The sequence below is a fragment of the Pithys albifrons genome, chromosome Z (assembly GCF_047495875.1).
Source record: "Pithys albifrons albifrons isolate INPA30051 chromosome Z, PitAlb_v1, whole genome shotgun sequence".
Taxonomy (NCBI): domain Eukaryota; kingdom Metazoa; phylum Chordata; class Aves; order Passeriformes; family Thamnophilidae; genus Pithys; species Pithys albifrons.
In genome coordinates, this window is record NC_092497.1 from 28,543,281 (window position 1) to 28,556,918 (window position 13,638).

The window sequence follows — 13,638 nt, forward strand, 5'->3', positions numbered from 1 at the left end:
AAAAGTGACTTGGGCCATTGCCAAGGAGAGATAAACTTACTTTGGATGACTAAGTGCCACATGTATTATATTTTCACAAGTTTATCTGTGAAGGTGCAGAGTGTTACTTTGAGGCAACAGCCACTCTCCAGTTGCCTCCAAGTTTGTATCTTAAACTTTGCTGAGTTAAAGTTCATTACACATAGTCTAAATGTAAATCAGGCTTCTTTTCCCTGGATACTGACTATGAACTGAACACACTTATTCCAGGAATCTCTTTTCAAGCTTTCCCAGATTAACTAAGATGTGATACAGGAAATTATAGCTAAAGAAAGTGATGTCTTTCCTGATAAGTGTCAAAGGAAACAAATTTCAAGCACCATTCTTTTGACATAAATTCAGATATTTAGGCATAGAAAGGCAGAAATTAATGTGTTTTGTTTTTTGTTTTTTGTTTTTTTTTAAACCCCCCACATTAAATTTCTTCATTTGTCATGATTTTTTTCAGTGATTCAAAATGCAACCTGATAACATGAACCACTTGCATGTCTACTGACCATTGTTTATCAATGCTCTGTAGCCAGATTCCAGATTATTTTGTCACAGGGTACTGTGTTTTCACTGTGAGACTGCACAACCTACGCTCTCAAGTACAGGAAATAATAAGCTATACAATGTGCTGTCACAACAAAGTCCTGGTTTATACCAATTATGTTTATCATGCAAAAATATTACCTTTAAGTTTTATCGCCTCTAAGTTTTTCCTGCACAGTTAAATCTTCTATTGCATCACTTCTTGTCCTCAGTCAGAGAGGTGAAACCTGCATAGCTAATAATGACCAAATACTGCCCTTCAGAAGGAGGTGATATATTTTATAGTCTAAAAGAACTTACAGGTCAGTGTCCAGATAAACAGACAGGTACTGGAAACTGAAAATTCTGAATGAACCACAGACAGAAGGACAGAAGCACAAAGGCATAACAGGTTAGAAAGGACAATTAGAACAGTACACTTTGCAGCTTTCAGAAGCAATGTACTCATTGCAAATTCAGCATTCACACAAGCACCCTCATTTAAGCCTTCAGTATCTCTGGCAACAAAGATGATGCAGAATAGAACCAAAATATGCTACAAAATCTGCCAGAAGAGGAGGAAGAAATACCTTCAACAGTAGAATACTACTGTTAACCAAAATGCCTGCTAACAACAGTGTTATCTTGCATGTGTTTACATGAACTACAAAAAAGGCAGTATAGATTTACCTCTTGCAGGTGCTCTGAACACTTCAAGCAAAGCTTCAAGTGCAGTAGATGAATAAAAAATAAATGTAGCCCTATGGCTAAGCAGTCTGAGCTTCCCAAAATCAGCTACTCTGGAACACTGGAGTGGTTTAGATAGACCAATTAAAACCTTGCTGCAATTGTAAACTCCCCGTGAATGAATGAAGAATAGGTCAATAGAGACATAAACAATATCTTTTTGCTGCTTACAGACTTACTGATTTGATTGTTTTAAAATCATTCCTCCTTGCTTCTCCTTGGATTCTCTCACCCCCAATATTTTACCTCTGAAAATGCAGGCATTATGTTTGAGGAAGAGTTAGGTATGAGTGAGCCACATCACTAAGTCTGTGCTCTCCTTTGTGGGACATATGTAGCAACTGTCTCAGAATAATTTTCCAGTTCTACAAAGGTGCTATCTTGATTTTTGCTAAAGAAAACAAAACCAAACACTTTTTGGGGAAAGCAAACATTTTGGATGGAGAATGTACATAGGTTAGTTATCTCAGACTGAACACTTCACAATTGGTTTTCAGGATGACATATGTGAGCCTAAAGTGAAAAAACTTATTTAAAGAACTGATGATCTCCTCATGTCCATTGCAACATAATTTTAAAAATTGTTTATAAAAACATTTCACAGAGTTTAAAGCAAAGTAAACAGTAGGTTTATGTTTGGTTGTTTTTTTCTGGAGTAATAAATAACAGAGCAAAGTATTTAACAGACTCCATTTGCTAAGTATTTCCTTTTCCAAAGCAGGTACAGCATTATAAGTAGTAATCACACAGGTGATTGATTGGAGGAAGGACTCCCAGCAATGAATTTTTTAAGAGTATTAAGTTTCAACTTCATTTTCAGAAATATTTTGCTTATCCTTGAAAATTATGACAAAAAACTGGCTTATGTGAGAAAAATGTATTATATAGTAAAACCAAAGACATTCAATCTTAGTTTTAGCATCTAATTCTATGCTGTATCCAACATTACAATACTAGAAACATTTCTCCTAAAAGAAATTGTCATGAAAAAGAACAGGTAAAAAATATAGCACAGCTGTTTTCTTTCATAAACATCTTTAGAAACTAGGTCTTGCAATGTTATTTTTGAAATTGACACATTTGCAAACCACATTACTAACAGCTTGTCTGTCCTTGGTATGAAAAACACATCTTCTTGAAATAAAGCAATTCTTTTATTCTTAGACTCCAAAAATATAAACATGTTAGGAATGAAAAATATTTAAAACAAAACCCTCAGAAAAAAGTGCCTAAAGTGTAATAGATTAATTCTGACTCAGTCCCAATGCAGTTATGTTAGAGAATATAGTAAAAGCATAGATCCAATGATAGAAGATATTGACACAGAACATGGGGTTTTCTTTAGGGTTTTTGCATGTTTCTCTCCATGGGCAGAATTCACAGGACATGTATATCCAGGATTTTGGATTGCCTGACAGTGACTAAGCACCTGAAAGCCAGGCATTATGTCATTTAGCTCCTCTGCTAGTGAGACAGAGACAGATTCAGATGGCTTCATTCCAAACGACACTGACTCCAGAGCAACAATGGAGTTTCTCTAAATTGGTGGGGTGAAGTGGGCCAGAAAAAGGTGCTTAGTTTTCAAAGCAAGCACAAATAATGAGTAGAGGGACCTCGAAACAGCTGCTGGTACTTAAAGTGCTGATTCTTTCATGTGTTACAGTGCAAAACAGTAAAAACTGAACAGTACTTAAATTAGTAAAAGAATGCACCACAGACACCGCATCACTAAGAAAGCCAGTAACTTTACTGATTTGTCTGCAAAATACAAATTATACCTTATTTCCAGCAGGAGAATCTTTTGAAATTTTCTCATTTTTGTTCACTACAGACAGCTGAATTAAGTCCCTTGAGATACACAGATGTGGTTTAACTTAGTTATAACATCTTGTCATCTAGTGGCGACAAAGTCCAGCTTATGCCGCTGTGAGCCTCTACTTTAATATTTGTTGCAAATGCTTGTATGCTCCCATTTACAAACTATTTTGTTATCACCATTGTTTTATGGAAGCAAATCCCCATGAAAGAGAAGAAATAAAGGAAAAAAGAAGTTACAACAAACCATCTGAAGCAATCCAAGTGTAATGCCTGTGGTAAACCAGGTCTGATTTTAGTTAATCCACAAAGACTCTGGCACTGCATCATTCATTCATTCATTCATTCATTCATTCATTTATTTTTTTATTTTATTTTATTTTATTTTATTTATTTATTTATTTATTTATTTATTTTATTTAATTATGTATGTATGTATGTATGTGTGTATGCATGTATTTATTTATTTATTTATTTATTGTATTACTTAACTGACCTTTTTTTGAATCAAACTGAGGTACGGATCAGTCTGAGGTATGAGAAGGAAAGGTAGAAATGCAACACCTGATTATGAAAATAATCAAATGGATACTTTTGATGCAGAAAGTCTGTGGCTCAAAGCTTGGATTGCTCCACATCTTTGGTTAAAATATATTAACAAAAGCCTTTTATTACATCTACAGTCTGAAGCATTCTAACAGACACCAATGTTCCATCAGTCCTTCAAGAGACCTGTAGTGACAGGAAATTAATGCCATATAACTGACGACATCACAGCAGATGGCACAAACAGGAACAGATGAAGTATGCCATGTTTAGGCAACAGCCTTTATTGAGGTTTCAAGTGGCTTTTAAAAATTACAAAGCATTTACCTTCAAGGAGAAGAAAGAAGAAAACAAAACAGCTGTTAGACTCAGATAAAAGAGGGTATATAGGATAACAGATACGATACAAAAGGGTTGACATCCTTGAAAACAGCCTATAAATTCTTCTATTCTTACTCTAGCTTTACCTGAAAAAGATCTGAGGACAACAGATAGTTTTTATATTACTCATTAAAAATTGCTAAATTCCTCTTCTGGGAAAAATATAAGCCATTTCTGTTATAAAACACAACTTTTGAAAGACACTGAAATGACAAAAGATTTTACTGTGAATGGCTCAATGCATACAATATACATGTTGTGCAGATAGGTTATATCATATAATTGTCACCAGCAATTAAACACTAACTGACAACATCTTTTAATAGGGGTTAGCTTAGCTATAACAATACTTGCAGATGTCTAGAATGCCACTTCAGGTGTTTGAACTTACAATTAAGAATGTCGCCTAAAACATTATATAGCATGGGTTAAGGTAAAGTAAATGTTAATACTCTTTCAGGGCTCTGCCCCAAACTCCTTAAATACAAAGGAATCACACAATAAACCTAGCTTTGCAAATACGATAAATGGTAAGGTACAGTTAAAGGAACAAGAAAGGTAGACAGTTTTAGTTTACAGAAAGTGACTTCACAATCAAAGTTGTGCTTCTTATCATTAGATCAGTTTGCAAATATGCATTATCCCCCACAATTTTGCCAGTATAAGTTAGTTGCCCTCTGCAGCAGAAACAAGAGAGCTGACTGGCATTGATTTTCATGTGATTCTGTTCTACTCGTGTTTATATAAAAATCACTGTCGGAGTTAATATAAATTGCCCAGGCAATACTTTTCACGCTACTTTCTGCTTAGTTACTTGCAGTAATATATTACACTGCATCTTCATTAAATATGATATCTTTCTTTTTTTTCCATGCTTTGCTGAGGCAAATCGCAAGGTAAACTATTATTATGGCTATTCTTCATATATCAATAGACCAAATCCCCTTCCCCACTGACAAGTTTCTACTACAATACTGATAAAGTTGTACTTTTTTCTTGAAAAGACAAGGTACATTTGTGATATATTTGCATATTTTTGACACACCAAAGTTTAAAATTCTCAAAATATGAGTATAGATTCATTTAAAGGTGAAGAAAGTGGTTTCAAAAACAGTATTTTTGTGTTTTAAAATTAATTATGGGCCCCATTTGACTTTTAATTTTTTTGCATTTTATTCTTTTTTTTTTCTCTTTTTGTTTTTTTTTTTTTTTTCAACATGCGTATCTTTGTTTACCCTGCAGTTTGCTCCATGAGATAAGATGGACGCATTAGTAGCACAGTATTCTGCTTAAGGAGTTTCCAGATTATACACTAACCCCTGCGTGGCTGAGAGTGCCTGTAAGGCAGTCTTCTGTAAAGTCATGACAAGTGAAGAGCCTATATCCTAATGCACACTGTAGTCTGATCATCATTCTCTGCTACAGAGAGGTACACTCTGTCATTGAGCAGTGCACAGCAACTGCACATACAGATGGGAAAAATGAGAGTGGACTTCCCTTAATAAAATATTTTCTGTTGACATTTTGCTGTCACAGCTATATCCTTCATCAGTGTCAATGTATGTAGGCGAGACCTGGAAGGACTCTTGGAAAAAAGGAGAAATATTACAATTTTACTATGGCACTAATATTTTCTTTAAACACTTTCCCCCTCCAACAGAAAGATTAAACTGAAACACTTGAATATACCTTCTTTTTTTTTTTTTTTTTTTTTTTTTTCCCTAATAAACAAGAGGGTCAAAGAAAAAGACTTGAAGAAAATGACACATTCCCTCTGGTCAAGCTATCTTAGTCAAGGGAACAATATGAGGCTGGACAAAATGTGGATGCCATATGCCAAAGCAAGTCTTGCTCCGGTGCAAACACACAGGCATCGTTGCTCAACAACGTGCTCACTGTGAGATGACATGACTGCGGAGGTCCATGAGAACCAAGGACCTGATGACCAACACTGGCTGTGTAAGATCAGTCTACTCCTAGTGATCCTTTAATTGACAATCTCTCTAAGAGTTTATGTCTGTGAGAGAGGGGAGTAATCTTTAAAACAGGCACGTTTGTGCCCTTTGCTTCTCCCTGCTGCTTCGGCACATATTTACCTGCACTCACGTAGCTGACAGCAGTTCGAGCTGCACATCCAATTCTGACAGGCAGAATACCAGCTTCATCAATGAGAAAGGGCCAAGTTACGCCGCTTTATCATTTAACCCATGGGAAACTACAAGATACGCAGGACGTTATAGTAATAGAAGGGCCCTTAACTTGTTACAATGCACAAAACAGCATGAAAGAACTAATCAGTATATACAATGGATCGCAATTCACCCAACTGATTGTAAAATGCTGTATTAAAATGATTTAAGTTGTTACACCGTGGGTAAAGTCTAACTATTTACAGATCAGTCTTTCAATGGCTGACTTTGATCTGTAAAATGTTCACCCAGTAAAAGAAAACTGAAAGAAAATAGTTAAATGTGCAACTGCACAAATATAATTCCCCACTATTAAGATAACAAAAACTTTTGCTATTACCATAATTATTATATATATTAGAAAGCTATACACAAGCATGTTAATTTCACAGATTTTTTTAAAAGATCCTTAATATTTTATATAATTAGAAATACACATTTCAAAAACAAAACTTCTGCAAAGAGAAAACAGTTATCTTGGTTAGCAAAGCATGGAGTTCCTCAAGACAGGGTAGTGTTTTCTATACAAAAAGTCCTTTTTTGTTTGTTTGCCCAGGACTGTTTAAAAGATTAGCAAAGCTATCAGGGAAAAAAGAACACATTTTGGCTTAAGGAAACCACAAAAGCCACAAATGCTTTGCAAACTCTGTCTTACTTTTTAATATGAAAATAAGCAAAATGTAATGTACATATTTTTATACTTTTTTCTTATTTAATAAGTGATGCAGACCCAGATTTTTTTAATTAAATATGTCAGCCCTCAAACTCAACATTTTTACAAGTACAGTCCTCTTTAAATGTTTTGATCCTTCTTAACTGAGTGCCATACTCTAACAATATGCCTGCATGTTTGTGAGCATTTTTGGTATGTTAGGTGACCCCCTCTCTTTCTAGCATCAATTCCTGGCCACCCAACTGCTGGGTCTGTCAAAACATCTGTACATTTTCTATATGTTGCATAACAGCTGCTTTCTCTCTCAGTAAAGATCTGCCGTTTCTGGCAAATGTTTTCCTTTTGTCTATTTACATGTAAATAACGTTGAACCTGCAACATGACACTATCTATTGTAACATACATTTTGCAAGGGAGCACAACAGTGAACAGAAGTTAGCCTTAAAATCTAGTTTGTACAAGTGTTCTGTTGTACAACTCAAGTGCTAAGCTTATCTCAGCATTTCTGTTTTTCCTTATACTGCATCACTGAGGCAATTTAAAAGTACTTTTACAAAACAGAGTACCTGACTTTTTTTTTTGTCACACACGGCACATATAATGCATATCGACCCCCCCCCCCCCAATTAAGGTATAGCACGCACACACTGCAAGAAAAAACAAAACCAACTAATAGGTAATAATGTTATCATGTTGCCCATCCTTCAGAGAGCCGCATGCGCTTGACAGAGGGGCTTTCCCTTTCGTCCGGCGAAGGTCTGGTGAGTCCAATGGGGGAGTGGAATTCATTCCGGTGATCTTCTCGGTCACTTCCATCATAGGAACTGCTACAGCTGCTCAAACTGTCAACAGGAGATCTCCCCGCCTCATGGCGTGTGTGCTGTGGGTATCTCGATGGTGTGGTGGTACGGTCTCTAGGAGGAGAAACAGGTTCTGACTTGATGTTGAGGCTTTGAGTAGAAGGCAGGGAGAGATTTGTACTCTGAGATAAATGAGTGCTAGTGCAAGCTCTGTAGGAGGAAAGGAAACCCAGTTACAGACGGAGGAGGCATGGAGCCCCCAGATATGCACAAACACTCACACAAAACACCAGTGTAAAGGCTCTCACAGGACCAGTGCACGCAGAGAGCACGGGGACTGTTGTCTGAGAGTTCACAAATTCCAGGAGATGAAAGCACCTGAACAGATGTGGTAGGCTTAAGTGGGGCATGTCCTCAGTCTGGAAGGAGGTCTTGCCTTCAATCGCTCTCCCTTTTTTTAAAGTCAGCTGTCACCACAAATTTGGTGAGACGAGCCTTTGCACTGTTGGAACCCCCTGCAGGTTTCTGTGTAACTAATGCTTTTGTGTGTGTTGTATGTACCGGCTGAGACAGAGGAGGCATGGACTTTCTGATGGGATTAATTTGATTCATTTGAACACACCCAAGTGCTTTAATGGCTGTTCATTCTGACATGTGACTTCAGCTGCAAAACAGAAACAAAAAAATATTCTGGCCTGGTACTTTTAATATGTTTACCTTTCAGAATAGAGTTGAACTTACTGGACTTAGGACTGACATGGATAAAATAGAACAAGTAGGCAAGGCTTGAGATATGTCTTTATGGTTTAAATCTATGAATCCATAATTCAATGTAGAACACTTTTGGATAAGCTCTCAAAGAGAGGCTGAAAAGTAGTGGAAGATATCAGAGGATTATACTGTTTGCCTGTAGAAGCGCCAAGCTCAGAGAATCTTACTAGGAGACTGCTGAGCTGAAACTTTTTAACTTTTTAAAGGCAAGTTGTACAATTATTCTAAGCTTTTTTTGTGGCCAGGTAATGGCAGACAAAAGATGAAACAGACAGGGAGGAGAGTGAATACTGAGAACATGCTTTATCGCCATGGGAGAAAGGAGCTCACTTGCATCTGCACAATATTTGGCAGAAAAGCACCACCTCCTGGCAAAACCTGACTTTGTTATTAAAATAGAATTCTCAACATGATGTTCCCATTATGTTCCACTTCAGAGACAATTTTCTAGGTTGAAGTTAGTGTCTAAACCCAGATACACAGATTCAAGGTTTCTACTTAGGAGTATTTATTTATGGAGTGGGATGAAGGCAATAGGGGAAAACAGAGCACATGGCTTCAGAGGATTTTAAACTTAAAGGGATATGCAGGCATTTTTAATGAAAGAAGGCACAAAATTGGGATTTGGAAGCAGTTTTTAAGCATGTAGAAGACACAGTTAAGTTTAGATGAGGTCTTTTCATTTACTGAGATACTCTGCTTTTCCTGATATCAACTGAGAACCGAGTTTACTTAAACAACATTTGTTACTACTTTGATGAAAGATGAAATGGATTTTTTTTTTCTGACAGATTTAAAATACAACTATATGGCTTCAATATTGAATGATATCAGCTGCTTTTATCAGGAATTACAACAGTGTTTAAGAATTAATGGCTTGTTAGAAAACAAAGAAAATAGAATGTTCTACCTCCAATTGCTTTTATCTACCCTTCATTCCTATACAGATGATAGTGCCAAATCTGCAACAAGATCTTTCATGAGTTACAGAATTCAAGAGCAATACCACTCACAATAAAAAATGTAGCCTTTTTTCCAAGAATACATTTCCTTTGCTTTTGCTTTTCTAGATATTAAATAAAAACACATAAGAAACTGTAAATATAAGACTTTGCCATTCCAATTTAGTTGAATATTTGACTCTTCCTGAAAACTTGTTAAAAAAAAATCCAAGAATCAATTTTAAATTTGTGACTTTCCCCCCCTCCCTGTTTTGTGGGGTTTCTTGTTTGTTTGCTTGGGGGTTTTGTTGTTTTTGTTTTTTGCTTTTCATTTCCAGTGACTTTATTTTTCAGTTGCTTAGAAGATCCTAGGACTTCACTTGAGTAAACAAGCTGTCAGTTTAGCATGTATGATTAGACTCCATTTGATTTTAGATGCCAAGCTTATAGCTAAACCTGAAAGTTCCATAATAAAGGATGGTGCAGCCTGGGGATTTGATTTAGAAGTGTTTGATTTGAGCAAATGGCATGTCACTGTAAAAATGGGGATAACTAAAAACACCAATGCTAGATAAAAATAACCATATTCAATCAAATTTCTTCACATGGAACATACTTGCATTCTATTTTGTGACAGCCCCCAAAGGAACAAATCTAGAAGGATAAGCTGAATTTTCAATGAAATAGAGCTGGTATTGCTGTAATGTAATATTGTCTTTTTAATAGTGTTTCAGAACTGAGTATGAAAATGCATTTCTATAGACTTTCTACAGATTTCTTGTGAGTCATTGGGAGGGTTGTTTAAATACCTGGTATACAAATTGGAGGCAGTTTTATGAATGCTTCAGGTTGATTTGCATTTTGGATGCTTTTTTCTTTTTTTTGGTAAATTTTAGAAAGTTAAGAAGTCATTTTGTGAGGTGGGAACTGAATTTTTGAGGTTTAAAACAATACAATTGTAGCAATTATCTTTATTCTCTCTTTTTTAATCTTTTCCTGCTGAAATTATTTCTGAATTTTAATATCTATTTATTAGACTGTAATTTACATTATTTCATTAAAATGTTCTGAAATATTTTTCTGAGAATCTCATCTAAGTTAAAATGTTCACCTACAAGTGAAACCTGCTGTTACATATACATGTGAATGGTGAAATAATACATAGAGATGCAGTCTTTAGACTCATATTCTAAACAAACGATTGGCCTTTATTTAGAATAGAAGGAATATTAGAAAAAATGAGAATTTTGCCAGCTACAAAATGATTTAGATTTTTGTATACGTGTGTGAGTGTAGAAACAGCTATTTGCACTTATAGCTAGCTATCAGTGAGTATTTTACACTGTTGCTCTACATAATTACGTGACTTTGGCCCAAGCATGGCCTGTTTCCTTTAAAACCTACACGAAGTTCCATGGAAAACAAACAAGTTTTGAATGCTCCACTGAAACTCCACTGAGAAAATAAAGGAAATGACTTCAAAGGTTTGTGTATAATTTTGTGCACTTAATAGGTGCTGGGCAGTCAACACAGGGTGATGTCATCACCTTTTTCCACACATTCTATGAAAATACTTCATTTTATGGGGACAATGAAGAAAATTAATGTTTTGATTTGGCACAGCAGTTCCTGTTGAGACCTGTGTAGTGAAAATGTCATGTTTATTTAGATTATGATGGCCACATGGAGAAATGCTGGTTCCTATCTATGTTTCACATGGAACAGCTACACAGCTTTGCTGTGTGAGAGATGGGGAACAAGGCAGGGTGCCATGAGTTTGGGAGGGGTTTTGGTCCTCACTGATGCCAGGGAGATCATTGCTTTGTGTGTCTCCATCTATTCAAATCTCAACTGGTGTTGAAGCTCAGCACGCACAGGTAGAAGTGCAGGTCTGAGTAGGTGATGAGTGAGAACATGAATATGCATTAGGGTAGGTTTTCCCAGACAAAGTGGTCTGTTGAGGGAAGAGACAGTCTGACATACCTTTTATTTTATGCTTGCATTTGCCTCTCTAAGTTAGCTACTTCCTTACTTCATTTAAGTTTTCCCCATAAATATAAGTAAAGAAACATTGAAAATTCACTGCAAAAATTAGTTACACAACTTTAGTTACATGCTAATTTGTAGCTAGGAGAGGAGAGGATATTTTTGACTTGCTAGCAATGCAACCTTCCTCCCTTCTGTTTTTCCTTTAGGTAGGTGGGGAGGGGTGAATTGCTGTTTTGTTTCGTTGTGTTTTTTTTTTTTGTCAAAATAAAAGCAGAATAAGAATTTCTGTGTCAAGACATTTTGATTAGCTCTCACACGTTAAGGTTTACACATTTTAGAAGGACATTTCTCAACAAATAATAACATAAGACTGAATCACTCAAACATCTTATTTCCAGTAGTGGAGTAAGAATAAAAGGCTCAATCTGAATTATATAAGGTTTTTTTTCAAAACAAGGAGGTTGGTAGAACTGATACAAATTCATTAAACATGATGTCACTATATCTAAATTTTTAAGTAAAAATGGTCCAGTGAAGGATATTTGCCTCTATCTAGCTATGGTTATTTCCTAACCAAAGTAATCATTGTTAAGTAGTAATGTTGCTATCTAAGGGTGACAGAACAAGTAAACAGTTAAATGCCTCCCTGACATCCGATCCCGTCAGATCTCGGAAGCTAAGCAGGGTCAGCCCCGGATTAGTACTTGGATGGGAGACCTCTTGGGAAATGCCGGGTGCTGTAGGTTCTAGTCCTGAGGACTTCACTGGCACTGTCCAAGCTCGCTCGGCCGTGGCAGATGAACCTCAGGGACTTAACGGTGGGGCCAGTTCTGCGCACTCTGTGCCTCACCCACTGCGCAGGCTGGAAGGGCACACCCACGTGGGGGGACAGCCCTTCCCAAATCTTTGTTCGCGAAGCCGAGCCACACACACAAGTGAATTCGGAAAACCTTTTGTTTAGGAGGGTAGAAGTTTGGAGAAATTTCTCGGATATAAAAAAACCCTATCTATACTCTAGTTTCTTCAGATGAAGCATCATTCCTATGGTTGCATTCATATTTTAGGAAAGCCAAAATTTCACCTGTGGATGTGACTTTAAGAAGGAAAGATTGCCATTTAGGCTGTGAAATATGGATGCAAGGGAACATATTCCATATAACTGATTCGTGCTTAAAAATTTAGATCATTCATTATAAAGTTTGGAATGTACTTCTGGTTTGCAGCTATTAATTTCTGTCGGATTCTTTGGTACGTGCGAAATAAACAGGAACTCTTTTTGTAAGACACGTTGAAACAATATTCAGGCCAAATGCCAAAGTCTGTGAGGGAGTGATTTTCAGCAGAAGTTGTGTGTATTTTTATCCAGATGTAGACCCAGTTAAAAGACCATGAAAACACCATTTTGCATTTTAACATCGAAAGTTGAAATATTTGACTTTAATGTCCCTGTCCTATAAAAATAAGCTCTACATTGTTATGCTGTTCACTGGGCTTGGTAAAAGGGCAGGAGCTGCACAGACAGAAAAAATGAACTACTCCTCTGTCCTCAAGTACTTGCCCTCAAGTAAACTGGCACTATTATGGCTGCTAATTGCAGAGTCAACATGAATTAAGGACTAGGTTGCAGAGATCTCCAATTACCGTAAAGATGGTTCTGAAAATGCAGCTGAAATTGCTGGGGACTTGTCTGGAGGTAGCTAATACATTTAACCCTATCCTATTCTATTACTAACCAGATTTTTCTGTTATGCATTGAGGAAGCAGAGTTGGTTTTCACCTTTAGACCTTGGAGAAAAGCAAAACCTGAATGAGAACTAGAATGTCTTTTCCACACTCACTTGTTTTCTCACAGGTTTTAACAGCTTACTGTTGATAACAAAGTTCTCACAATTGCCAAATCTGTTTAGTATAGGACCTAACTCAGCACAGGGAGTTGTCAAAACCTTTCTAGATGTATTTTCTTCAATATATGAGGACAACTGTAATTTTGTTAGATTTTTCAAATCTTCCTGCAAATTCTATCTCAGGTTGATAGGGACTGAGTATGTTCTATATAATTTCAAGTTTTTCAAATAATCCCAAAGTTAACACAGGTGCCATTGCGTGTAGAACTCAGTGGCTAAAATAAAGTCTTATAATTTTTCTGCAGAGACAGAAGACTTCTCCAAAACTGTCAGTGAATCAGTTTTCATAGCTGAATTAATTTACAAATCACTGAAAGAGTAATAATAAAA

General features: G+C 36.4%; 1 protein-coding gene across 8 annotated transcripts in view; it reads right to left on the reverse strand.

The window, feature by feature from the left end:
* Positions 1 to 3,024: 3,024 nt before the first annotated feature.
* MEF2C (myocyte enhancer factor 2C) overlaps positions 3,025 to 13,638 on the reverse strand; it is a 120,044-nt gene continuing 109,430 nt past the window's right edge. For 5 of the 8 annotated variants that reach the window (XM_071581503.1, XM_071581499.1, XM_071581497.1 and 2 more), the window contains one exon: positions 3,025 to 7,913. In XM_071581503.1, coding sequence (XP_071437604.1) covers positions 7,592 to 7,913 — 322 coding nt within the window. In that variant the 3' untranslated portion in view covers positions 3,025 to 7,591. The remainder of the gene's footprint in view (positions 7,914 to 13,638) is intronic. The other 3 variants (XM_071581502.1, XM_071581500.1, XM_071581501.1) reach the window with 1 other exon arrangement.